Source organism: Rattus norvegicus, chromosome 3, assembly GCF_036323735.1.
Source record: "Rattus norvegicus strain BN/NHsdMcwi chromosome 3, GRCr8, whole genome shotgun sequence".
Classification (NCBI taxonomy): domain Eukaryota; kingdom Metazoa; phylum Chordata; class Mammalia; order Rodentia; family Muridae; genus Rattus; species Rattus norvegicus.
In genome coordinates, this window is record NC_086021.1 from 39653818 (window position 1) to 39679682 (window position 25865).

Genomic DNA, 25865 nt, shown 5'->3' on the forward strand with positions numbered 1-25865 from the left:
CCTAGCTCTATCTTCATTAACATAGTATTTCCCTTGAGTTCTTGTGATCGCTATAATTATTTTGTTACTCTTTTCCTGCTGGTTCCATCATCGTTTAGACTTTGGATCTAGTGAACAGCTTGTCCCCAGCTCTCCTTCCCGTGTGCACTGCCAGTGTTTTCTTTGGTTGGGTGCTGGGCACCAGGGTGGCACCATGACGGATGTCTAGCATCCATCTCAAGACTCTGGGCTTTGTGCTGCAATCAGTCTTTGTGAGTTATTCCGATACCTTAAAATCTTGTTTATGGTCAGATGGGCTGTGTCAACTGAGGAAGAAACCATGTGTCAACTTGTGGAGACAGAACATCTTTGACATCTTCATTGAACACCCTCAGTAACCAGCAAGGCCTCTGGACTGTAGCTCAGGTCTGGACTCTGTGCAAGACTAGAACTCCTCCCCATCATGTGTGAGCTTCAGAAGGTCCCATTATCAGTTCTGTGTCATTCTTTGCCAGCTTGGTAGATGAATACACCACCACCACCACCACCACCACCACCACCACCACCACCACCACCACCACCACACAAGTGGCCTAGGACTCCAATAAGACTTGCTGGGATCCTCGGACAGATTTCTAAGGCTCCTTCCTGACTTAACCAGCAGCTTTCCAGAACCTAGCCCATATCACAAGTCATTTTCCTTGAGGTCGCCAGGTCTGTGTGGTACCCCATCCTTGTCCCATACTCCAGACGCTGCCTCTAACAGAAAACAGGGACAGCAATAGGATTGGCCTTGATTCCACTCTTTTCTTGGGCTCACAGTGGAAGGCCACCTCAACCGCCCAAAGCTCAAGACGCTTACTCAGATGCCTGTGTGACATGTTCCTGGCAGCCTAGCGGTTGAGGGTGAGTCTTTGTGGCTCCATCATGACCACAACTGTGGATTTCAGGAGGTGATGTGTCAACAACGAGTAAAGTAAGAGAGTGAGTTTTGTTTGAAGGGCTGGTAAGAGCATTCCAGAATGGAACACTGAGAACAGAGGCTACTTTTGAGTGACCAAGTGGATGACTAACAGGTACAGGAGCTGAGCTCTGATAGAACAGAGAGGATGGATTAGACAGCATCTTATAAACCACATAGCAGTCAGGGCTATGAGGGCAGTGCAGATGCCATTGCAGGATTTGAGCAAAGGAAGTCAATGTCATCTGACTGGAATCTCTAAAGCATCCTGTTGGCTACTGTAGGGTCGTTTGTGGCTTGCATGTGGCAAGAAGGGGATGGAAGAGCTAAGGGTGATTCCAGCTTCTGGTCCATGTGAGTGCTGCTCGCTCACTAAAGCAGGAAGGGCTGTGGATGGCAGGCTCTAGGAGGGAAGGCGCAGATTTGCTATTGCCTCTGGGGTTTGGTGCCCACCAGCTATCCCAATAGAAGAGCAAGTGATCAATGGTATATGTCAGCCTGGAGCTCCAGCAGAGCTCAAGATTAGCAATGTGAGTCCAACAGCACGCAGCTGATCCCTGAAGCCATGGGGCAGGATGAGATCACTTAGGAAGAGCTGGTAGGTGTACAATGACAAATTTCTAAGAATCGATCTCCAGGGATCTCCAATATATCTCCAATATATCTCCAATAAATACAGGATCAGAGGAAGAGGCTGGGGGAAGAGCAACCAGGAAGGTAGCAGGGAAACATGAAAATGTGGGACCCTTTGGTGTCTGCTGGGAAAACCTCTTCATTATGCCTTGAACTCACTTGGGCATCCCCTCCTCTGGAAGGCTTTGCTTGGGCAGTTAACTCTTCCCTCTCATCTCATGTGTGCCCTTGGATAGCATGGTGTATAAGGAGCAGGGATTATCTCTGTGAGTCTTTCACACTAAACGGAGCATCCCTTAGAGGCCCTGGCCTCCCTTTGTTCTTAGCCACATGCCCCATACCTATCTCAGGCCTCATCTCGGTGGGTACCCTGGGTATGTGCTAGATTGCAAAGGAGGAAAATAATGTAGCTGTCAGAGTGGTCAAGGAAGGTTTTACAGAGAAAGAAGGTCTTTGAGTTGTACTTTGGAAGGTACTGAATATTGAAACAATGAATAGGAGAGATCAGACCAGCCTGGCAGAGAAAGAGGAAAACCAACGGCACGACCAGGGAGGCACTGGTGACAACCACAGGAGAGGAAGCAGATCTGGTATGGGAGAACCAAGGTTGAGGCACAGGGGAGCTAGGGAGCTAGGTTGAGATGTGGCTAAAACACCAGGTTTCCAGACTTGGCTCCAAACTTGTATCACCGATGTCCTAGTTAACATCAAAATGAGAATAGTTGCTGATGTACCATAACTTCAAGGTCCTTTCTCGTGGGTAGGTGTGAGAGCTGTTGCCATAGTAATAAACACCCATCCTCTCACTTATTAAGTGACTGCTGTGTGCTGGTGACTGGTCCACGCAGCTCCCTCTTACTGGAGCCCGGGACAACTCTGGGATATAGCTACAGGCAAGCTACCTCCTTGTATCCACAGAAATCCGGACTAGGAAAGGTTGACTTGCTAAGCTCACCAGCGACAGCTGCTGTAAGCAGGAGCTGGGACAAGCTCAAACCCAGTCCGTCTGAGAAGGAAGCTCCAGCCCTTGACAACCCCTCCCTACCAACACAGACACTGATTCTCCACTTCTGTCTGGGCAGAGGACAGAGGAAGAGGAGGGTTAGGTAGGTCTTAGGAAAGCTGAATCTTTCGACACCCAACAGGAAGGTCATGGCTGAGGCCAGAATTAGACATAAGGAACACGACAAATATACAGTCCAAGCCACAGAGCCTGTTCCCTCTGTGTGTTCCTGCCACATGATCGCCTACACCCAGGCTGACCGTGATATTTAAGCTGGATCACACTGTTGCCCTCAAGATGGCAGATGTGAGGCTCTGTGGCTGGGGCTGCCTGAGCAATGACAAGGGAGAGGCTAGAATGACAGGGCAGCTGTGTTCCTCAGCAGCAGATTACAGGAAATCTGACCACGACAGAGCCATGCCAGCTGTCGCCTGGCCACCATGTTTTCCAAGTCATTACTGCGGTCATGGCTGGAACAGGGTCACAGTCACATGCCCCAGATGAGTGGAATCTGGTTGGCTAGGGTTTATGCTCCGGTAATGCTGCCATCTGGTCAGGCCTTGCCACAAACAAGAAAGGCCTACCCAGGTAAGAAACTAACTTCCTGCACTTGTGCAGAGTCTCAGCGGTTTGCAAAGTGTTTCCTACGTGATCCCTGTCTCTCGGAGGTTGGACGCCGACCCCATGAGGCAGGGGAGGAAGCTGAACTCCTGCAGAGTTAAGTGACTTAGGACGGGTCACATGGCAAATGGACATCAGAACCATGGAAACCTGCTCAAGATCTGCTCAGATGGCTGGAGCCCAGCTAACAGCATCCTGAAAGGTGATTCAGACAGAGCAAGCAGGAGTGGACTCAGCTTCGAGTAGGATACCAAATCCTCTCCCTCACCATGTGTCTGAGACACTCAGAGCAAGAAATGCTAAGCAGATACCACTTGACACCTTCTTAAAGCCTCTTCACCCACATCGCTTTCCAGCACGCGTGCACGCACACACACACACACACACACACACACACACACACACACAGAAGTGTGAGTGTACACAGGGAACCTAAGAGGCACTGGGTGGTGAGAAAGACTCCAGTACTCACCAAGCCAGAAAGGGCTTCATTCCCAGCCTGTCTCCTCACCTTGGAAGCATTTACTGTGTGTGATCAAGCAGTGGCAAACGGTCGTGAGGCTCTGGGCCCATTTGCCCATTTGCCCAGGCCTGACCAAAGCAGTGGCTCCTGACCCAGACCTTCAGTGCCCTACAGCTGGCCCTGCCCCAATCCTGATGGCTGTTGCGACCTGTCTACTGAGGACACACACATAATGACCTCTCGGTCCTCCTTGCTGGGCCTCTGCAGTTTGCTGTGCTTGCCTGGCCCCATTTGATGCTCCTAGAATAGCTGTCACTGCCAAACAGGCATGGCCATACTTGTCCTCAGGGATGAACCTAGGGTGTGACCGTTACTACAAGTGGCTCCTCTGCCCTCACTTTGTGGTGGCCTGGGTCAGGGCGTCTTTGTTCTGGCTCTGTCTGGAAGTCTTCCTCAGCAGCTCTTTCTAAGCATCTCCCCATGGCTACTGTACATACCTGCTTAAGAACTGAAGGCACGGAGGGTGGGGCTGGCATAGGACCATGGATGGGGCTCTACAGGCAATCACTACTTCTCCCATTGTCCCCGTCCCTGTCCAGGGGCTTTCACCCGATGACCCTGCTGATGGGGACCCAGTCCCAGAGTCTCTGGATCTGGAGCTACCCAGTTTCTTGTGGGCTAGTCAGTAGGTATCCAACTGTGAGAGCCATCGCTCTGATCCCTCTCTTCACTCTTGGCCCTTGCTGCCTTTGCCCCTCCTAGTCCAGGCAGGAAATACCCAGGTCTCCCTCAACAGAAAATGATGAACTGTACGTGTTTATGTGCTGTGCACCAGTGCAAGCAAAGCCACGCCACCAGCCCCAGCCATGGGACAGACGTTTGAACCATTGCCTGTCAAGGAGCAGGCACTTCAGGATTTTGCACGGGGACTGCTTTGTCGCTTTGAAACGAGTCAGATACGGTGGTGTCCTGTCTGGGGGGACATACATGCATGACCATGTGTAGTTCTGAAAACTGAACATAACATTCAGAACAGCACGGGCTGGGGAAGAGACTAGGGAAGAACACACACTGGAGCTGGGCACTGGGTCAGGTGTGATCCTTACAAGTGTGTTGTGTTGTTTTATCACACACACACACACACACACACACACACACACACACACACACACACACTGCTATGCAACAATAGCAGAGATTAGGAGGAGAGAATCCCAGAGCTTCATTTTATTTTCTCTGGCCTGGTCTGACAGGTCTGGTGGCAGGAAGGGTGTGCCCAGTGAGTGCCTGGTCTCCATGCCCCTGTCTCACCCCTGAGAGCTAGGTTTTTAAAATGTGCTTAAAAGCTCCTTTACACCATTTCCTTCCCTCTCACAAACTGGCTGGATGCCCAAGACAGTTCTTGCCCGAGTCTCCGGGACAGTCAGTGAACGTAATGGACAGTGCTAGCAACGGTTGAGGCTACAGCCATGCCCAGGTATTCTCTGAGCACCCCTCTCCTGCCATTTTGAACACATCCCCCTTGACCAATCTTCTGTCGCCTTTGTTGGTTCCCTGCCTCTTTCCATTCTTCTATTAATGTGGGGGCATCACAGGGGTCCTCCCCACACCACCTCATGCCTTTAGTCACTGCAGTGGACACGTTCCCAGTTCTTTCTCCAACCCACTCCTGTCTTTTCCAAATGCCAGTCCAAATACCCACTTGCAATCTAACCTCTCCTTTCGACTGCCATACAGGCATTTGCCTCCAGATTCTGGCCCTTCCCTGATACCCCAATCTTCCTCCACAAGTAGCCTCTGTCCATCTTTTCAAGCGCCCAAGCTGCATGTCTCCACCCCAGGAACTCCTCCTGTGTCTGCTACCTTCTTTTCTCTTTCCCCAGAGCCCCCGCAGTCGCCGGGCCATCAGAATCCTCAGATGGGATTCCACTTTACCTTTGCTCTTCTCGTCTATCAAGACCTTCCTACTCAAAGCCAGCGTCTTCCATTGCTTATACAAAAGCATGCATTAGCAATTTCCGTGCAGCCAGCCTTGGCTTAAGCCATAACTCGCTATCATGGAACTCTGTGCTTTTGAGCTGGGTGCCATCTGTCCCATTTATAATCCTCTGATGATGGCTGCCACTGCCCCCAGGGCTCTCCACAACTTGGGCTTAACCTGCTCGCCCCCACCTCATCTTTTCTCACATTCTTCCTCTATGCTTGGAAGCATGCCTTAGCCACACTGAACTTCTTTGGTTATCTCAAACATACCGGGTTTCCCTCTTACCTCCAAAGCAGCATGTCTTCACCTAGAACAGTCTGTGACGATCCCTAGTCATTCTTTCCTGCTCCATCGCTCTCCCCGGCTTTCAGTAGAACCGTCATGTCTTTCAAGAAGACTTCCTGGATTGAGCCAGGAATGGTGGATGGGTCCATAACCCCATAGCACCTGGTCCATTTCTTACTTGATTCCACCACATGTAACCCTCTGTGTCAATGCCTTCTTAATTACTTTGTCTTTTTTTTTCTTTCTTCTTTTTTTTTGGAGCTGGGGACCGAACCCAGGGCCTTGCACTTCCTAGGCAAGCGCTCTACCACTGAGCTAAATCCCCAACCCCATGTCAATGCCTTCTTAATGACTTTCTCACACCCTGGATTCTTGGCACTGGGCAGCAGGACTCTACAACAATGCCTGACCCCCTCCTGAGTAGGCAGTAACAACTGTCCACTGAACAAAGAATGCATGTGTGACATATGTGCTCTCACAAGAAGCCTACAGACTCACAGTTAAATGAAGGAAAGTAGCCTGCCCCAAGTCACCTAGGGTCAAAGTTGAAAGTTGGACTGGGAAAGGTGGCCCAGACTGGCCACCACCTGTGTATCCCCACCTGACGATGCAGTCCTACCCATCCTTCATCCCATAGCCAAGGAGCCTTTCCTCAGCCCACTCAAGGCTAAAACTCAGGGTGGCGGCTGCCATGGTTACCTGGAAGCAGGTGGGCCCCGGCCTCCCTGTTGGGATGTCTGACTGGTAGAAAACTTTGAGCTCTGGGGTCAGGGCGATGACAGTCTTAATAACTAAGGAGATGATATCAGACCAGACCTTCTTGATGTCCACACCTTTGGAAGACAGTCTACAGAGAATGCTAGAGAAAGTCCTCTTGCTGCCTGTGCTGGCGCTGTCTGAGTGGACGAACTTGCCGCTGTGGATGTTCAGGGAGTAGTTGGTCAAGTGCATGAAGACATGGTGCAGGTTCTGGGGGTTGGGTTCTTGATATGGCTCTGTACAAAACCTAGAGAGTCCATCTTTGGCTATATAGATCTCTAAGGGGTCCAAGGACTTCAACAGGACATACAGACGGATGTCGAACTTGAGTTTGTCGATAAGGAGAGGCTTGCGGATGTACTCCTGGACTACTGCCGGCCTGTTATGCAGGGTCCCAGTCAGGCGGCAGTCACAGGGATCTTTAATGAGGTAGATTCCGTCGCCCTGACAACCACTGTCCGGTTTCACAATAAAAGTGGGCCTCCAGGTGGGGTCATTGTCTTTCACCGTTTGGACCTGGAAGGGAGGGAAAAGACTGTTAGGGCTATGTCAGAGATCCACAGAGATGACGCTGCCCGGGGGCACAGCGACACAAGACTTGTCCTCAGTCTTATACTCAAGAGCGAGGTGGAATGTGGATTAGACAGGTAGTCACAAGACCTGAGTTCAAGTCACTCCACCAGTTCTTAGTTGTATTCTAGTCATGTAACTAATAACTATGACATCAGCTTAATATAATTTGTGAATGCCTGTGATGTGACAGGTATTGTACTGGGTGACTTACACTAGTTACTTCATCAAATGCTCCCAGAAAATATGGTTGCTGTGGAGGGATGCAGCCATTGTTACGTATGAGAGGAAAGGGTCAGCCCACCTGGGTTCAAGCTCTGGTGGCATCATTTACAGAGCAAATTATTTCTCTGTACATTCAATACCTGTTAAATAGAATTAAGATTTGCTCCCCCCCCCCCCGCTTTTCTGGATCTTGTTTCGAGACAGGGCATCTTGTCCGGCCTGGCCTTGAACTTGCTCTATAGCTAAGGATGACCTTGAACTCCTCACCCAACCATCTTCACCTTCCAGGTGCTAGGATCACAGATAAGCGAATATCACACCTAACTTGTGGTGCTGGGCTCCGTGCATGCTAGGCAAGCATCCGGCCACCTGTGCAGGTTAAGGATTCAGTGAGAAAATAAACTTGTGGGTTTAACTTGGGGAGGCAGCGGAGTTGGGGCTGAATCCTGGATTGATGACCTTAGAGCCCTGTGCCTTCCTCCATATTGTTTTCAACCCACAACCAGCTGAGACGTACTAAGGTCCAGGCACAGTGACAAGCCCTGAGCTAGCACAGGAGAAACAGGTTTTCTGTGTATCTCGCAGACTTGGCCAATCCCTCCATCTGAGAGGACCTTTCTGGAGCTATTTCCTGTCATCTGCAGCAGCTGCCCTCCTCCCAGATCTGGGACAGCAGGACACACCCAAGACCATCTAGGCACTTGGCCAGCCCAGATCTGGACCTGTGGCTGTGTATAATTTATGGGTACCTGATTCCCTCAGGCTATGGCTTCAAGGTGTTCCCCCTGAGCTCACATGCTGGAAACTTAACCTCTATGCATATAGCGATGGTATCTTGAGGTAGAGACTTGGCAGGTAAAGTTTGAGAGGGGTAGATTCCCCCATGACGGCACTGGCAGCTTCATAAGAAAGGGACAGACCAGCACATTGGATGTGTCTTGTCCTATAATGCTCTCTGCCACCTTGTGACAGTGAGAAGGCCCCTCGCCAGCTGCCAGCATCTTGACATTGGACTTTTAAGCCTCTAGAGCTGAAAGACATACATTTCTATTCTTTACAGACTCAGAAGGCCTGAGCCATCCAGACATCTTTGTTGGGGTGCTTTGGGAAGCTATGGAAGAAGATGGACCAAAATGTTCAGAGAAAGGGTTTTCGGTGGGGACACGTGAAGATGAACACCTTGCTCTCTGCAGTTCCTGGCATGCAAACTCTGTTCTGAGCCATCACCAAGAGCAGCGCCCGACATGCAGGCAAAGCCGGTGCTGGCTTCCCATCAGCCTCTGCTTGTGCTGTGTAAGCCTGACCCAGGCTGTCTGCACTCTAGAATGCACTTATCTCTTTGACTGGCCTATATTTCTAGCTGAAGCTTTTGCCGATTCCTTGGTCTCGTAAAGGATCCTTAACAATGGAGGGACACTCACAGCCCTGATAATGGCTCTCATCAATCGCTTCCTCCATGTCAGCAGGATTCTGGAACGGAAGCTTCACGAGGGATCAATGAGGACTCCCCCCGACCCCCGGCCCTCTGCAGAGCCTCCCCTGAGGCAGTGACCTCGACGCTTATGTCATTATTTAATATTCGTCCTCGGCATCCACATGCATGGCCTTACGGCAAACATGACTGCTGTGGACGGATGACAGCCGTGGACTAGCAAGTGAGAGATGTCAAGTTTGCACTGATGGGTAATTTTTCCCTCTGGAAAGCTTTTGCGAGGCCGATGATACTAACGGTTCAATATGTTACCAGGAGTGATAGTTTCTCCTTTGAATTCGGGGTATGTGCCTTAAATAAATTAAGCTACATGGTCGATAGTCTCTGTCATTCATTACACTGTTAAATATTTCTTCCTTTCTTTGCCAGAGTCATCATTACAGATCACGATTATTAATTCTAGTAGAATCAGTGAATTTTCTGACCCAAAAGGATCCTTGGAGACCAACATCCCATCTGCTCCTAACGCACAGGGGAGGCTGAGGCTGAGGAAGGGGCAGGGTCCACCTGGGTCCTAAAACTGGCTAGTGACGCAGTTAGGGTGAGAACCCAGGTCTCTGAACCCCTCAGGTTCTCTGTGCCATTTTTACTTTTGATAAGATGAAGTCAAAGACCTGTTTTTCTGATTCCCACAGCAAAGACTCTCAGAATATCGCAGACATCACTGATATCTGGGCTCTGACCTCACCCTGAACATGGCTGTCTTGGAACTGTGTCCAGAATTGTGATTCCAGAACTAGGGAGGCAGAGACAGGAGGAACCCCGGGGCTGGTTGCCCATTGGGCTCCAGGCACAATGTAAGACCTTGTCTTAAAACCAAAGAGTGTAAAGAACAATTGAGAAGGACATCTGGCTTTGACCTCTGACCTCTGACCTCCACACAGATGCACACACACGTGCTGGGCCTAGGAAATGAGGTTCCTATATTTTCAGTCCCCTCAGCCACTCCTTTAGCAAAAAATAAAATAAAAAATCAGAATTCATATTCTCTGAACCTTTCGGGGTTTCGTTCAATGACTGATGTTAAATATAGCTTCTATCTCTGGCCCAACCTCACCCTTACCTCCCACCAAAATTCTGACTTGATTCTGGCTGAAGCCTGAATATGTGATTCTGTCATGAGCATTGAGAACCACTGGACTAAAGTGAATTAATTAAGCCAAAATAGCATCTCAAGCCACTGTCTGAAATGAAGCTCTATGCCTTAGTGTTGGCCAGAATGTGAGGAAGACGGCTCTTAAACTACAGCTGATGGTATCTCTGGTTTATCCAACTCTGCTGTCGGATGTGAAATCCATTATCTTGTAACTGTATACTCGGATGGCTGAAAGAGATACTTAGAGGATGCCGGCTGGGTTGCCTGGCACACAGGCTTAATGAAAATTTTCTGCACCTTTACTGCCCCCTAGTGGTATTCTGGAAAGGCGTCTGGGAAAGTCTGGTTTTCCAACCTAAGTGGGACATTACTAGCCTTAAAACGGAAGGGAATGATAACAGGGCCAAAATCTTGAGTATTTTGTGCGGAGAAATAAGCCAAACACAAAAATGCAAGTATTTTAGGATCCAACTGTGCAAGGTACTCAAGAGGTCAAATTCTTAAGATTTTGAAGTGGTAAGAACACAGAAGCAGAAGGGGTTGAGGTTGGAGGTGTAGAATGGTTAATAGAGTTAGCATTTAATGATGGAATTTCAGTTACTCAAGGTTTTAAAAATTCTACAACTGGATGGTGGCAATGTTTGTACCACTCAACTTTACCCTCCAAAAATTATGAAGCTAATAGAGGCCCTACCACACAAGCATGTGGCCTGGGTCCTAGCCCCAGCAACCAGATAAAAAGCTGGTGGGCATGTGGCACGTGCCTGTAATGCCGGAATCGGGCAGGGTAGGGAAAACTGCAACAGGCAGATCCCAGGAGATGCTGATTGGCCAGCTTAGCGGAAGCCATGAGATCCTGGTAGTCTGAAAAGCTACACTGAGGACTAGCTCCGGGGATTCTTGACAGCCGTCTCTGGGCTCCACGTGCACATGCACACATGTGCGTGCATGCATCCATATAAAAACATACATGTACCCTCCCCATCACATATGCACACACAGAAGAAAAAAATGACGGAGCTGGCAAACGCTTGTTACATGTATTTACGCCAATTGGCCTTTGGTGAATTGGAAAGAGTGAAAACCAGAAAACTCTGGATTTTGGCTCCAGTATTGCTGGGACACTTCTGACTGTCATGTGACCATGGAGAAGGTCACTGGGCTTTCTCCTGTGCTCTGCCATGTCCACCTGAAGAATCAAGGGTTTATTAGACAATCCCGGGCCTCGGTCAGCTAACGAGGGCTGAGCAGGGGTTGGCATCACCTCTATTGAAGGCTGTGTCCCAAACATCGTGGAGGATTAGCCACCCTGGAAAGGTCATGCTGTGCTTCCCCACCAGCACACAGGGACATCTGTGAGAGCAGGGGTTTGCATGGGAGATTTATGATGCGTTTGTGGCAGTCAAGCAGGGCCCGTGGGAGACGCAAGTCAGAGCACTTGGAGGGAGGAAATTCAGCAGCTGGACCAGAAAGCTAACAAAGCATTATTAGCATTGAGGGGCAGGCATGGGGACAAGTTCTGAGTTACGATGACACCAGGGATGTCACAGCTAGTTAGACCCGTGTTTTGTCACACTGAAGGAACTACATTTTATCCTAACAACCCAGGCCATGGGTGTCATGGGCACAGGCTGTGAATCTTTAGGACAAACAAGACTTTGATAAACAAAGTATGTATTGGGTAGGGCACAAGGAACCAGTCCTGACAGCTGTGGGGTCTGAGACTGGTACTCAAGGGAAATTCCGACTCTTGATGTACACAACTGTTTCTGAGGCCTGCTAAGGAGGAAGCAGTTGTCATGCAGGTGACCCGGGTCAAACAAGGAGGGCAACACAGGCCATCCGAGAGGCAAAGTGGGAGGGAGACTCTGGTGGCTGCAAAGAAGAACTCGAGTAGATAACAAAGCAGGAGAGAACAGGAGATATTTAGGAGACTGCCAATGGTGGAGAACAGCAAGAGAATGATCACTAATGTCAGGAGTAGACATGAGACTCCCACTCAAGAGATCACACAAGAGTTTCTCCCATCCATGAGATCACACAAGACTCCCACTCAAGAGATCACACAAGACTCCCACTCAAGAGATCACACAAGACTCCCACTCAGGAGATCACTCAAGACTCCCACTCAAGAGATCACACAAGACTCCCACTCAAGAGATCACACAAGACTCCCACTCAAGAGATCACACAAGACTCCCACTCATGAGATCACACAAGACTCCCACTCAAGAGATCACACAAGACTTCCACTCATGAGATCACACAAGAGTCTCTCCCACTCATGAGATCACACAAGAGTTTCTCCCATCCATGAGATCACACAAGACTCCCACTCATGAGATCACACAAGACTCCCACTCAAGAGATCACACAAGACTCCCACTCAAGAGATCACACAAGAGTTTCTCCTACTCATGAGATCACACAAGAGTCTCTCCCACTCATGAGATCACATAATACTTCCACTCATGAGGTTACGCAAGACTCCCACTCATGAGATCACACAGACTCCCACTCATGAGATCACACAAGAGTCTCTCCCACTCATGAGATCACACAGACTCCCACTCATGAGATCACACAAGAGTCTCTCCCACTCATGAGATCACACAAGACTCCCACTCATGAGATCACACAGACTCCCACTCATGAGATCACACAAGAGTCTCTCCCACTCATGAGATCACACAATACTTCTACTCATGAGGCCACACAGACTCCTACTCATGAGATCACACAAGACTCATGAGATAAACAGGAGCTTCTCAAGACACTATGAGTCAGGCACTGTTCTGCACACTTCTTCTCATTTAATCCTCACAACCATCTTATTTTATAGACCAGAAAACAGAGGGCCAGAGACGTTCTATTAACCTGCCCAGAGTAACACAGCCAATAGGGTGTGCAGTCAGAGTCTAGAGTCTATGTTCAAAATGAATAGGTCATGCCCGGGTGTGAGAGGCGAGCCTGATTGAAGAGAACCTTGAATATCCCTTTGGGGAGTCTGGATGATGATACTCTGCAAAGGTAGTGACGTCACATTTCCAAGAAAGAAGAAACTCTAATTGATGGGTATTACAGAAAGATCCTTCAGCTGCTAGATAGAAAGTGTCCTGGATGGGGTGGATGTCCAAGGACAGAGAGGAAAGGCTTGAGCAACATTTTAGATGCAAAATACCCAGTTGTGAGCCTAAACTTCTCAAAAGCTAAAACCTCACCAGGTCCTTCCTCCTTTCCGTTGTTTAGATCAAGTATCTCATGGCAGTGATGAGAAACCAGGGGCTGGGCCGATTTCCATCATCGTGTTAGGGAGGTGAGAGGAGGGAAGATTTATCAGGGGCAGGGGAGGTGATGAGCCAGATAGAGGGACAGAAGGACACACAGCTGGGAAGCATTTATGGTCACTTTAAGTCTTCGTTACTTTCTCTGTTGCTGTGCTAAAACACCACAACCCAGGTGACTTACAGAAGAGAGTTTATTTTGGCTCAAGGTCCTGTGATGGTTGAAGAGCAAGCTAGCAGCTCACATCTTGAGCAACAGACAGGAAGCAGAGAACAAACTAGAAATGGCGTGAGTCTTCGAGCCTGCACATGGACACGTGTGTCCAGAGTCACAAGTAGTCAGGCAGGTGATGGTGCCTGCCGCAGAGGCCTGTCCTATCAGAGCTTGACCTGCAGGGAACTGATGGACCTTCATGTAGAGACTGCCGCATGGGAGGCCTGAGACTGAGACAAGATGGCATCACAGACACAAGAGGCCTGACGGCCTGGACAGGGACAGGGATGTCGGCACTGAGGCAGACTGTGACAAGAGAAGAGCTTAGGTTGTCAGGAACCTACTGGTAACCAGAGGGATATAAGGCGGTGGGGAGGGGAGGTCACAGGTTTTAGGGCTTCCATATTCACAGAGGGGCACTGTACCAGGTACAGGCTAAGGAAATACCGCAAAGAGCAATGCCGATGGAGGGGAGAGAGTCCTTCAGCCAAGTCATCCTGAACTGACCACTGGCTCTTGCCACAAAGTTAATTTCAACCTTGTTCCTCAACCATGTTTGGTGTTCAATATTTCCTCAAGGAAATTTTGATGCAGAAACTCTGCCGATCCGAGAAAAAAACCATGGGGTGCTATCTCCTGGGATGAGAGCTCGTGCCTGGGTGGGTGGGGGGTCCTGACACCTTCAGCTCCAACTTAATGGGAGCCCACAGATCACGTGGAAAGGAGAGTGCCTGCCACTGTAACCATCTCTGGAAGGGTTCCAGTTAAGAAAACCTACATTACAATTTTTAGATTGAAGAAAAAAGTCCTGCAGCTACACCCAGGATGAGTACTGGCTTAAGAGAAATGGTGCTAAGCATTCCCAGGGAGCCGTCGCTGGTCACTCCTGTGTGACACAGCTTACAGGAGAGGCCCTCCTTGGTGGCATCCCTGCCCCACGACCCCAGCAGCCTCAGTCCCCATCCCTGCCCTGTCCCTTTTTTCTGCCTCCATGTGTGTTTGCCTAAGGCTTCCACTGGCCCCTCTGCCCCTGTCACTTGCAGAATTCCTACCCAGCATGCACAGCCCCATTCATGGGAGTGCTGGCCTGGCTTGCATTCTCCAAGTGGATCTTTTTCCTTCCACCATGCTGCTTCCCTGCATCCAGCTGTTCCTTCACACTTGGCCCGGTCTTGAAAGACCCGGAAGGAAATATCACTGTGCATGTGTGTGTGCATTTGTGCACATGAACATGCTTTAGAAACAGAGAATCCAAGGCCAAGAGGCCCAGAGACTGACCCAAGGCTGTCATATAACTAGCAGCAGAGAATTAAAACAAACATCTTCAGACTCCCAGCATAAAATTCTTTCTATCAGATTGAACCGGGGACTCTGAAGGAGAATTTGGGGTGCAGCCCTCTCATTCTGAACAACATGTAACATCTGTTGAGTAATAGCAAGTTCTCCTGGACTCTGACTAGTCAGCTGAGTTTTTCAAGCCTACATTTCACAGAAAACAAGCAAACAGGCCTGGTGAGGCATGCAGGGAGCCTACATTGTCCAGACAGCAGGTGGAATGGGAGCTCCAGGCTAGGCAGACCTTTTCTTTGGAAGATGCCTTGGGTTTGACCTGGGAAGCAGGCACAGCACCACATAAACTGCTCAGAGAAGCTAGAACCCCGAGTCCTCCACCTGCTTTAGCTCTAACCCGTGCCACAAGGTGGTTTAATGGATGCCACAAGTCTGACTTGTGGGGCAGAATCTACCCATCATTAGGGGGCAATCAAAATGCCATTTGAGGTCACCTCTGGGGTCACATGAACTCTGCTCAGTCGGAAGAAATGTGTTTGTCCATTTTCCCAAGGCCCTCCTCAACACCAGCCCCCTCATACTTCAGCTCAGAGCACTGAGCACACCAGCCCTGTGGTCAGCCCTACCTGGTTTTCCCAGTACCCTTCCCCATGGCTCCAGCCTGAGCGAGCGCTCCACCCATCCCTAAAAAGTGAATACTAAGCCTGATTGGGTGGCCTGGAGCATGTCGGCCCTCGGCCCTCGATGATCTCTGAATACATGGAGGACCTCAGGCTGCCACCTCCTTTTCTTACTAAGTACAGACTATGGGTTATAAGGCTTTGGAGCCAGACAGATGTTGATTCACATCTCTGTAGACAGTTTCCAGGAAAATGTGTCCCTTTCTGTTCCTATAGGCTGGGAAGTTTGTCAAGAAAACTGGTTTATTTAGCTCATAGCTTGGGAGGTTCAAGGCTATCTCAATTGGCTCTGGTGATTGTCTCAGGGCAAATGACACCATATTCAAGACGGACAGATCACATGGCCAGACGGGAATCCAAAGAGTGACTCAGGAGCTCACTCTGAGGTGAGTGGTCTTTTGAGAACTCAAAGTCCCAGAGAACTGCCTTAATCTCTTAGCAATCTAAGAACTTCCCACCAAGTCCAACACCTCCCAGCACTGTGACACTGGGACCAAGATCCCATCACATCAGCCCTTGGGGGACAGGCTCAAATGACATTCACCCTGCCGAACTGACTGCTGGGCCCTGGCCAAGCGGTTAATCTACGTGTCAATACCATGTCCAACAGGAGTATTCCCAGCAGTGAGAGAATAATGCAGAACTAGCCAGCATTCCACTTAATACACTTCTGTTCTGTTTCAACTAGAGCCTGCCTTGGTTTTCCCCAGTATTACTTGGGTTCCCATTATACATCCCAACCACCTTGGCTGGGATCTAACTACATGCCCAGGCTATCCCATCATTGACTGAAACCTGTTTACTTACTAACCCTCAGCTGGGTCCCAGTGCTGTCAGGTTCTTGTTGCCTAGGATCTACTCTGTCCTAGGCCCACTCCCTCCAGGGTTCAGGTTCCCAGCCTGGATCCCGGTCTCATGGCCTCCAAGTTTTCTGTGAGATAACAGAAAACCTCACAGCTGTGCACGCCCACCCCGAGCCCAACATTCAGCTGTCGAGTGAGTCCCCCTCCAGCTAAAGCCGTTTTTCCAATTGCCAGGACTTCCTACTAATGAACTGGCTAAACGATCTTTAGTTCACTTCCAAGTATATACAACTTCATTACAGTCGAGAGCACTTCAGATCACTGGCTCATGTCTTCCTCCCGCCCAACACTGCTCGCCCATGTCTCTTGCACTCCTGCAGCAATCCACATGCACGTTAACCTGATCGATGCCATGTTTTGCAGCATTCCACCCAGGTGCTCTTCATCTAAATGCTCTGCCGGACAAAATGGCAGTCTTAGTCACAAGACTAGGCACATCCACATGGATAGCTGAGATGCAACCCTACAGGGCGAGGAATAATTCTCCTCGGTGCTTTGTAGCTAGCAGGTTCTGCCAGACTCATGAGACGTCGAGTAACTGCTAACTCCAGAGCGCAGGGGAACTGTGGGACATGCCAAGATTCTCCTGTCAGCTCTGCCCCGCCTTCTCCATCTTTACATGAGAGAAGAACATGACTGATACCTCCATGAATTCACCCAACATTTCCTCCATTCAGTTCTGTCACATTGTGTCCCAACACTAACATTTCTGTAAATGCTAGGCCTGGGTGAATCTCTGATCCCAAGACCTCAGTCAAAGTCTGCCCCATGCTCTGACTCTTGCTCTGTCTGGAGTGGTGTTGTCCTGGGCTGCAGACTCATCATGACAGACGCTAGGAGCAATGAACTCATCTTTCCCTTCAGATCTATTCCTCTGTGTGTGCTTCATCAGTGCACGCAGCCACTTCACGTCCCCGTGCCAGGGATCTGCCTTCTCCCTTCACACACACACACACACACACACACACACACACACACACCTTCCTATTCTACTTCTTTACACACCTAATGGCTCCCTTGGCATTATCATGTGTATCACCGCACTAGCTTCCCAAATCATCTTGAAGACTGCAGTGCAGGTAGTGTGAGCATTTCCCACCCAGTATGCTTGGCTCTTAGAAGCAGCATTGTAAAGTAGGCAAACTGTATGAAAGTGCCATTCTATAGCCCAGATACAGTTCCCTGCATGTATGTACACATAGGTTCTTACAACTCACTGTCCCTGCTATTGATTTCCATCAGAAGCCAAACTGGTAGGTTTGGGTGCATGTGGGGCATTTTTTTGTTTTTCAAGACAGAGTCTCATATAGCGTTAAGCTCTTGTGTGTGCGTGTGTGTGTGTGTGTGTGTGTGTGTGTGTTTGTGTGTGTGTGTGTGTATGCGTGTGTGTATGCGTGTGTGCCTGGCTTTGAACTCCTAACCCTCCTGCCTCTGCCTCCCAATGCTGGTGTAAGCATGTACCATCATACCTAACTGTAAAACAGAGTTCTAAAGGAAAATTCACTTCTCCAAGGTCACATATTTTGTATTCCAGAGAACCAGGATCTGAACACAGGTGTGTGTTCCGTGTTCCAAGGTCACACTTCTGCTGAATGTCCTTGCCTCTCAGAGTCTGCGGGGCTGGTTCCTGCTCACAGCTTCATGCTTTAAAATGCGTCAGTACGCGTTGAGAACAGCATCTCCCGAGTACCTACAATGTGCCTTACGCTTGTTATTTTACTTAATCCTCACAGGCGCACCACGAGAAATCTGCAGGCATTAGATGGTTTCTGTTCTTTTGTTCTATGTTGAGAGGTGGTGGGAGACTGTATTTAGTAATATTATGAGAGAGTGCTGAGGCCCATAGAAGTCAAGCGAGTCTAGAACAACAGAGCCAGAGGTCAGGAGGGGGTGGATAACAAAATCAAGATCACCTTATAGACTTGGCTATGAATTCTATCCCTCGCTGTCCTGAGTTTCAGTGGCATGGTGGGTGGGGGAGTGTGGCTGTTTCAGGCCCTCAAGTAAATGGACAGGGACAGCAGAGCAGGCAGGACCCTGCACAGAGAAGGCCTGGGTAGACTGTGTGAGCCTCTGAGCCAGCTGTCAAGTGTCTAGACACCCAGCATGAGGGCTGTCTCCCCAGATCATCTCCACCAGCAGAGTGGGGTCAGGATGCCCTGGCAAGTGTCTGGTTCCCACACGGGTGAGTGTGGGGTTCAAGGGAAGCCTGCAGGTACTGACATGAAAGGAAGCTGCTCTCGCGTGCCTTTGATCACCTTGAAGGGAGAACTGTGGCTAGAAGCTGAGCTGGGACAAAGGCAATGGGAGATGAATGTTATTTCATTGAAAGGGTAGCAAGGGGACACTGGACAGCCAGATTGGGAATCACAGGAAATGTCCTTCAATACTCCTTCCTCACCCATCTCTGATCATCTGTGAGGAAACGGACCTCCTCCTCGATGATCTGAAGAGGGGCTACAGAAGACTTCTCTGAGCAACAGCTGACTTGCCCACCCTTCCTCTCAATGCGTCAATGCGCTTTTTGTTTTTGTTTTTGTTTTTTTGGGGAGTGTCTCACAAGTCATAATCACCACCTCAATGGGAAGCTGAGAACGAAGAGGGGCAGCTGGATCCCTAGTTGGCTCAGTACCATAGCTATGCCCCAACTCTTCGTCCCCAATGTAAATGACCTAATCAATAACTCAAGGAGAGCAAGTGGGGCAGGGAAAGGGCACACAGCTACACACTCTTCTTCACAAGAGCCCCTAACCTCAATGTGGAAGCTCTCCTTTTTCCCCTTGATGGCAGAGGGCAATGCTCCCTAGTTCCCAGTGCTTATCCAGGTTCCCCAAGGCTTGGGATCAAGCCTTGATCAAGATCCCTGTAAACAGGCACAGAAGAAATATTGTTTGTTTCTTTTCTTTTCTTCTCTTCTTTTCTTTTTTCTTTTCTCTTCTTGAAACAGTCTAGTGTAGCCTTGTGTAGTCAAGTGGCCTTGAAACCCCAGATCCTCCTCCTCTGCCCTGGAAGCCCTGGAATTACACGAATGAGCTGCAAGCCCTGGCCAACCCGCTTTCCTTAGGCCTCATCTAGGACCCACAGGACAGAGCAGCAGTGCCACTCTCAGTACGACAGCCACCACAGGCTTCTGGAATACAATACCCCAGGTGAACTACACACAGAAGACACATGTGTTGAAGTGAGGCGCTGCCTGTTACACATCTGTGTTGGGGTCTTCACCTGCCAAGTGGGGTCACAAGGAACCTCCCAGGTTCTGCATCTCCCAGGCTTGCGTGGCCATGGGGTGCTTGGAGAACAAGGCGCTCACATCTCTTTAGTAAAAATAGATTGATCAGGTGGTCAGTGTGTGACATAATCACAATCAGGGAAGCTGTTCCCCTTTTCCTGAGCCTTTAATCCAAATAAGCATGTTACGTATTTTCCTTGTGTATGCTTGGCCCATGTGATTTAAATATATGTGTATGTGTGCATCATGTGTGTAGATATGATTGTGGGTATGTGCATGCCACAGTGTGTGTATAGAAGCCAGAGGACCACCTTGCCTTCCACCTTGTTTGAAATGATCTCTGTTGTTCACTGCTGCCTGTCCTCACCGCATACCCAGGTTCCCTGACTGTAAGCTTCTCCTGTTCCCACCTTTCCTCTCTCTTTAGGACCCTTGTGATTACAAACACATGGCACTACATGCTCACACATGCATCCTACACTACAGCGTTTACATGGGGTCTGGTGAATCAAATGCGTGACTTCACGGACGCATGGCAAGCACTTTATCCAGAGACATCTTCCGGCCTTCACCCAGGTACTTTTACAAGTACTGCATGGCTGTCTAGGCAAAGGCTGGAGAACAAGGACACAGAGGTGAATCACTTTTATCCCACTTTCCCTGCTTCAAGCATGTCAAGTTGGGGAAGGAGAGAGAAGCAAACTAAGATTTATTAGGCATCAGCGCTGGGGGCGCTACCTCATTCTTACTAAAGTGCACCTCTTGCTGTCCTTCCGACAGCCCTCTGAGAGGGTTCCTACTGAGTTCTCCTGAGCTGGAGGTAATGCTATCAGCTGTGGCCGACCCTCTGCAAGCTGCCCCAGAGCCTGGGGTTCTGTGATTTTTTTTTTAAAGATTTATTTATTATATATAAGTATACTGCAGCTATCTTCAGACACACCAGAAGAGGGCATCAGATCCCATTACAGATGGTTGTGAGCCACCATATGGTTGCTGGGTATTGAACTCGGGACCCCTGGAAGAGCAGTCAGTGCTCTTAACTGCTGAGCCATCTCTCCAGCCCCTGTGATTTTTTTTTTTACCACGGTGCTAAGGGACATGGGGTGAGCCTGTGTTCCTGGTTATGTTGTGTTTGCTCCTCAAAGAGAAGAACCATGTCAGAGTTGTTCTTCTCAGTAATGGTGGCACCCCCTGCAGACACTATAGCTTAGGACACTCAGCAGACACAGAGACCACGTCAGAATTTGTAAAGGGCTGTCACAGAGTTGACGAAGAATATGCATGTTCTCTGGGACCACGAGGGCGAAATCATGCCCGGAGAGAGTAGAGAAGGGCAAGATGCAGGGCAAAGGATACAACTCAGCTTTATCTACAGTTAGAACTCCCCCATGGGAGGGTGAACTGCCTTAAAACACATCTAGTTGCCCACGTATGAAAAGGTTGGAGTCTGACCACATCCTCGGGTTCTTTCCAGTTTCTCCGATTTCTCCTATTCTAAGCCTAATTAGTATTTTCAACTCCCCGTGCATCTTGGTCAAGTCTCTTTCCTTCTCCAGGCTTCAGTTTCCTCATCTGTACAATGGAGGGTTCTATCTGATACCCTTCTGAGAACTATTCTGCTTAGAACTTCCAAGGTTCTTCATGCTTTCTGGTGAATTGGTTACGACGAGCTCGCCAGCAGGATGGCTCCACACCACAAGCCTTCCTGGGACACTCTGGGTACCAGTTTGGGTCACCTAAGTCAGTGAACTCAGGGGTCCGCACTCAAGCAGGGAGACAGACCTGGCTCATTTTGATTCAGAAAGCAGAATGGGAACCAGCCAAATGCATGGCATTAGACACAATTCTGGGCTGTATTAAAAATTAATGCCTCTGAGCACTATACGAGGTTTGCATTTCTAGAATACTGAGATGAAATGCTTCTGCTTCATGTTGGTTAGCCTGTGGTCTTGAGGAAGCTGCCACTGCCACCTAGGGAGGGTCTTGGAAGTTCCCGGTGGCATTTGTCACTGTCACAGTGACTGAAGAGTAAGACTAACTGTTTGGCGGGCAGGGTTCAGGGATTCCAGAAAGAATCATTGTGTTGAGCCGTCTTGTGAAAGACTGTTTTATAGATGAGATAAGGACAGCCCAGAACCTTCCTCTGTGTCCTATAGAACTAGGGAGACGTTTTCTGGTTTGAATTAACACACACACACACACACACACACACACACACACACACACACACACACGGACTGGGTAGATAGGGGGGAAATCACATTTTTTCCTTTTTTCATTCCTGAAATTTTATCAAGTATATTTACTATTTCAGGAACACCACCTTACTAATGGCACAGTGCTTCATGGTAGATGTCATGCATGCAATATCCAGTGACTACTTATGGACATAGTTTTAAATATAGAAAATAGAGTCACATGTATACATATAGAGAAATATTAAACAGTGGGAAAGACTGTGCTTAGTCAATTGCCTTACATGCAGACGTGTTCATTATGGGTCAGGAGCTGGCGAGGGAGTGCGGCTCATCTTGTCACATGGTGTGACTGCGAACTCATTGAAGTGTGGACTGTTTGTAAAGAATGCGTCCTTATCTGTGTGCTCTAGAGTGCAGTTGGAGGGGTTCTGTTCTGTTTGTTTTGACTATGTGTGCAAGTTACTTATCCGCTACTCTAGGGTAGCGAAGAGAATGCCACGGTTCATCTTTACTGTTGTTAGGAGTAAGAGTCTCACTGTGTAACTCCGGCTGGCCTCAGACTCCACATCCTCCTGCTTCCTCCTCTTAGGTGCTAGGATCATAGGTGTGCAGAGTCATGCCCCAACCACAGTTCATATTAACAAAAGGTGGGAAAGAGGAACCATATAGCACTTGTGTAGCAATAAGCATAAACAAACAAACAAACAAACAAACAAACAAATGAACCCCCTCCCAAGATTGATTGGGGAATTGGATGGTTCTATGGCTGTGACAAGAAAACAACAAAGGGACCCGGAGCATCTTATGGTTATGGTGATACATTGCACAAAGAGTGGCAGGGACTGCTAAAAGTACTGAAGATCCTGCTGGCCAAATCTTGGATGATTTAAGCACCCAAATAAACGATGTTAAACATTATAACCCAATGAATAGCAGTTCACAAGTGTACACTAACATGCATGTGTACACACATCAGTAAGGAAGTGAGAAAGCCAAGTTCTCCTTCGAAGCAAAATATCACCAGGCAACTGAACAGGGGTTGGTGGCATTAGACAATCACCATTTTGGGGTTGGGGATTTAGCTCAGTGGTAGAGCGCTTGCCTAGCAAGCGCAAGGCCCTGGGTTCGGTCCCCAGCTCCGAAAAAAAGAACCAAAAAAAAAAAAAAAGACAATCACCATTTTGCAACCATTATCATCACCATCATAAGAGAGTCAAGCAAGGCTTATTAATGGAGCTAAGGCAAGAAAGAAGAAATCGGTGGGACAGCAGGGCTTTCCATAAGCCCCTTCCGACAAGATGTTTACTGATCGGGATGGAGGAATAGTCTTTGCACCGGAAGCCTGGCACACATCACCTTAACCAAACAATTCAAGTTATTGTCCCTAATAATCAGACACATGGACAGTCTACTTGAAATGGTATTTAAGGTTCAGTGAGAAATCCTACCTCAAAAACTGAGGCTGGGGAATGGTTGAAAGACATTCACTCCAGTGTGTACCTGTGCTGTGCGTACAACACAAGGACAAATGGCCCACACACAAATGCAAAATGAAAACGGAGCAACGTAGTGCGGCTAAGGCTCTGCACAGACGTTTCTCAAGAGAGGATGCACTAAGTATTATCAGGGATGCAGGGAACCCTCCTTATCGCCAAGCACCAAAGAATGCAAGCCAAAGTCTTTATCCTCGCAAGCTGTCGGAATGGCTGCTGCTGAAACAACAGAGGCTAAGTTTACTGAGGCTGCAGAGAAGAGGAGACCTTTGCTCATGGTCGCTGTGGAAAATGGCGGTATCGTGATTTGTGAAGTTCCTCAAAAAAAAAAAAATCAGAAACACGATCTACAGTTCATTTACTCTGTTACATCAAAAGGAAGTGGAAGTAGTGTGCTGAAGAATTACCTGCACACTTCCCTGTTCGGTGCAGTCCTGTACTTAATGTCCAAGATGGGGAATTAGTCCAGTGCCTATAAACAGATGAGTGGATAAGAAATGCAGTATACACTCATAATGGAATACTCTGCAGTCTTTAAAGGGAAAAACATCCTGCCACTTAACGGCAATCTGGATAAATCTGTAGGACACTGTACTCAGTGAAATGAACCAAGTGGAGAATACAAGAAAGACCACATGCTCTCATGTGCACACTGACAGGTGGGTGGATAGGAGGGGCTGGATGGTTGTGAAATGCTGGGCAAAGACCATGAAATTAGATCAGAGTAAAATCTGAAGGTCTACATGGTGGTGGTTATGGTTCAGGTCTTAAGTGACCCCAAAGGCTTGTGTGTTGAAGGCTTGGCACAGCTGGTAATGCTGTTGGGAGATGGCCGTACCGTTAGCAGGCATAGAAACACGTTGGTGCATTAGTTTTGTACTTTTGAGGGGACACTGGAACTCTGGCCTCCCCTTTCTCTGCTTCCTGGCCACAGTGAAGGCACCATTTCCTTCATCACATACTTCTACCAAGATGTCTGACCTTACCACAGGCCCACAGCAAAGGAACCCTCCTAAGCACTCAGGACAACACCCACAATGGACTGGGCCTTCCCACTTCAGTCACTAATTAGGAAAATGCCCTCTAGGCCTGTCTACAGCCTGATCTTCTGGAGGCTGTCCCACCTTTCAGATGACTTAGCCTGTGTCAGGTTGTCATGAGACTAGCCAGCAAAACTCAATCCTTCCTCCTTGTAAGTTCTCTCATTTTGTAGTCATAGCAATGGAAAACTAAGGCTATGACTACAGCAAACAATATGTTGATTTTGAAAGTTAGTGAGACTGATTCTTTCAATACGTGCGTATGTTCACGTGTGTATGCGCATGTGGAAGGTGGAAGAAGGCATCAGAAGCTTAGAAATGGAGTGATAGGCGCTTAATTACGAGCCACCTGGTGTGGGCGCTGGGAACTGGACACTGGTCCCCTGCAAAGGCAGTCTACGCTCTTGGCTGCTGAGCCGTCTCTCCAGCACCGAGAGGGTAGGTCTCAAGTGTTCTCACCACAGAAAAAGTGATAGACATATGAGGTAATCCACTCTATTTTACCAGTCTATAATTTGTACATATTTCAATCTATACATGTGCAGTACCTGATAAACATATAATTTAATCTATCAGTTGATTTAAAAAAAAGTACACATTAGTAACTTAGTCAAAAACCGGATTTGTTTGTTTCACCTTTTCATTCATGTGTTCTCTACAGTACTGAGGATCAACTCAGGGCCTGGCATAGGCTAGGTAAGCGCTCCATCGCTAGGCTCTGCCCCCAGCCTTGTAGTTAATCTTTTGCTGTAAAATTTAATAAAATCAAATGTAGATATCTATTACAAATACACTATTTTCTACATACAAAATATGTAGGTATATATTTCTACATATACTCTCTATATTCAGAAATATTTCTACAGAAACTGCATATATACATTTATATATGCATACATATATAATATACATATTCTGTATACTATACCTAGAATAATAATGTTGTATGTATATATGTGTTCACTTATATGTGTGTGAACACACACACATACATATATAGCTATTCTGGTGCCTGATTCCTAGTAAACCCTAGCTTTTATGTCAGGTCATGGTGACACACACCTTTTTTTTTTTTAAAGATTTATTCATTTATTATATATAAGTACACTGTAGCTGTCTTCAGACACACCAGAAGAGGGCATCAGATCCCATTACAGATGGTTGTGAGCCACCATGTGGTTGCTGGGATTTGAACTCAGGACCTCTGGAAGAGCAGTCAGTGCTCTTAACCACTGAGCCATCTCTCCAGCCCGACACACACCTTTAACCTCAGCAGTTGGGAGGCAGAGGCAGGTGGATCTCTGAGATTGACCTGGTCTACAGAGTGAGTTCCAGGACAGCCAGGGCTACACAGTGAAACAACTCTGGCTCAAAAAATCAAAACCAAAATAAAACAAACCAAATCTAAGAACTGCATCTTATTTCAAGACAGCATCGGCTTCCAGTCTGTGACTTAAGGTTGCGAAGGAATCTCAATCAGTGGACGCTGACCTGCCGTCTTTG

General features: G+C 48.3%; 1 protein-coding gene and 1 long non-coding RNA gene across 9 annotated transcripts in view; one reads left to right on the top strand and one right to left on the bottom strand.

Annotated features, from left to right (window-relative positions):
* The window catches only part of LOC120101534 (uncharacterized), a 28504-nt gene extending 19213 nt beyond the window's left edge, over positions 1-9291 (top strand). For both annotated transcript variants that reach the window (XR_010064764.1, XR_005502116.2), the window contains one exon: positions 8544-9291. This is a non-coding gene — a long non-coding RNA (uncharacterized LOC120101534). The remainder of the gene's footprint in view (positions 1-8543) is intronic.
* Positions 1-25865, bottom strand: part of Ttll11 (tubulin tyrosine ligase like11) — a 225180-nt gene that overhangs the window by 146104 nt on the left and 53211 nt on the right. For 5 of the 7 annotated variants that reach the window (XM_001071863.8, XM_017592136.3, XM_063284855.1 and 2 more), the window contains one exon: positions 6629-7204. In XM_001071863.8, the coding sequence (XP_001071863.5) occupies positions 6629-7204 (576 nt within the window). The remainder of the gene's footprint in view (positions 1-6628; positions 7205-25865) is intronic. The other 2 variants (XM_063284853.1, XM_017592137.3) reach the window with 1 other exon arrangement.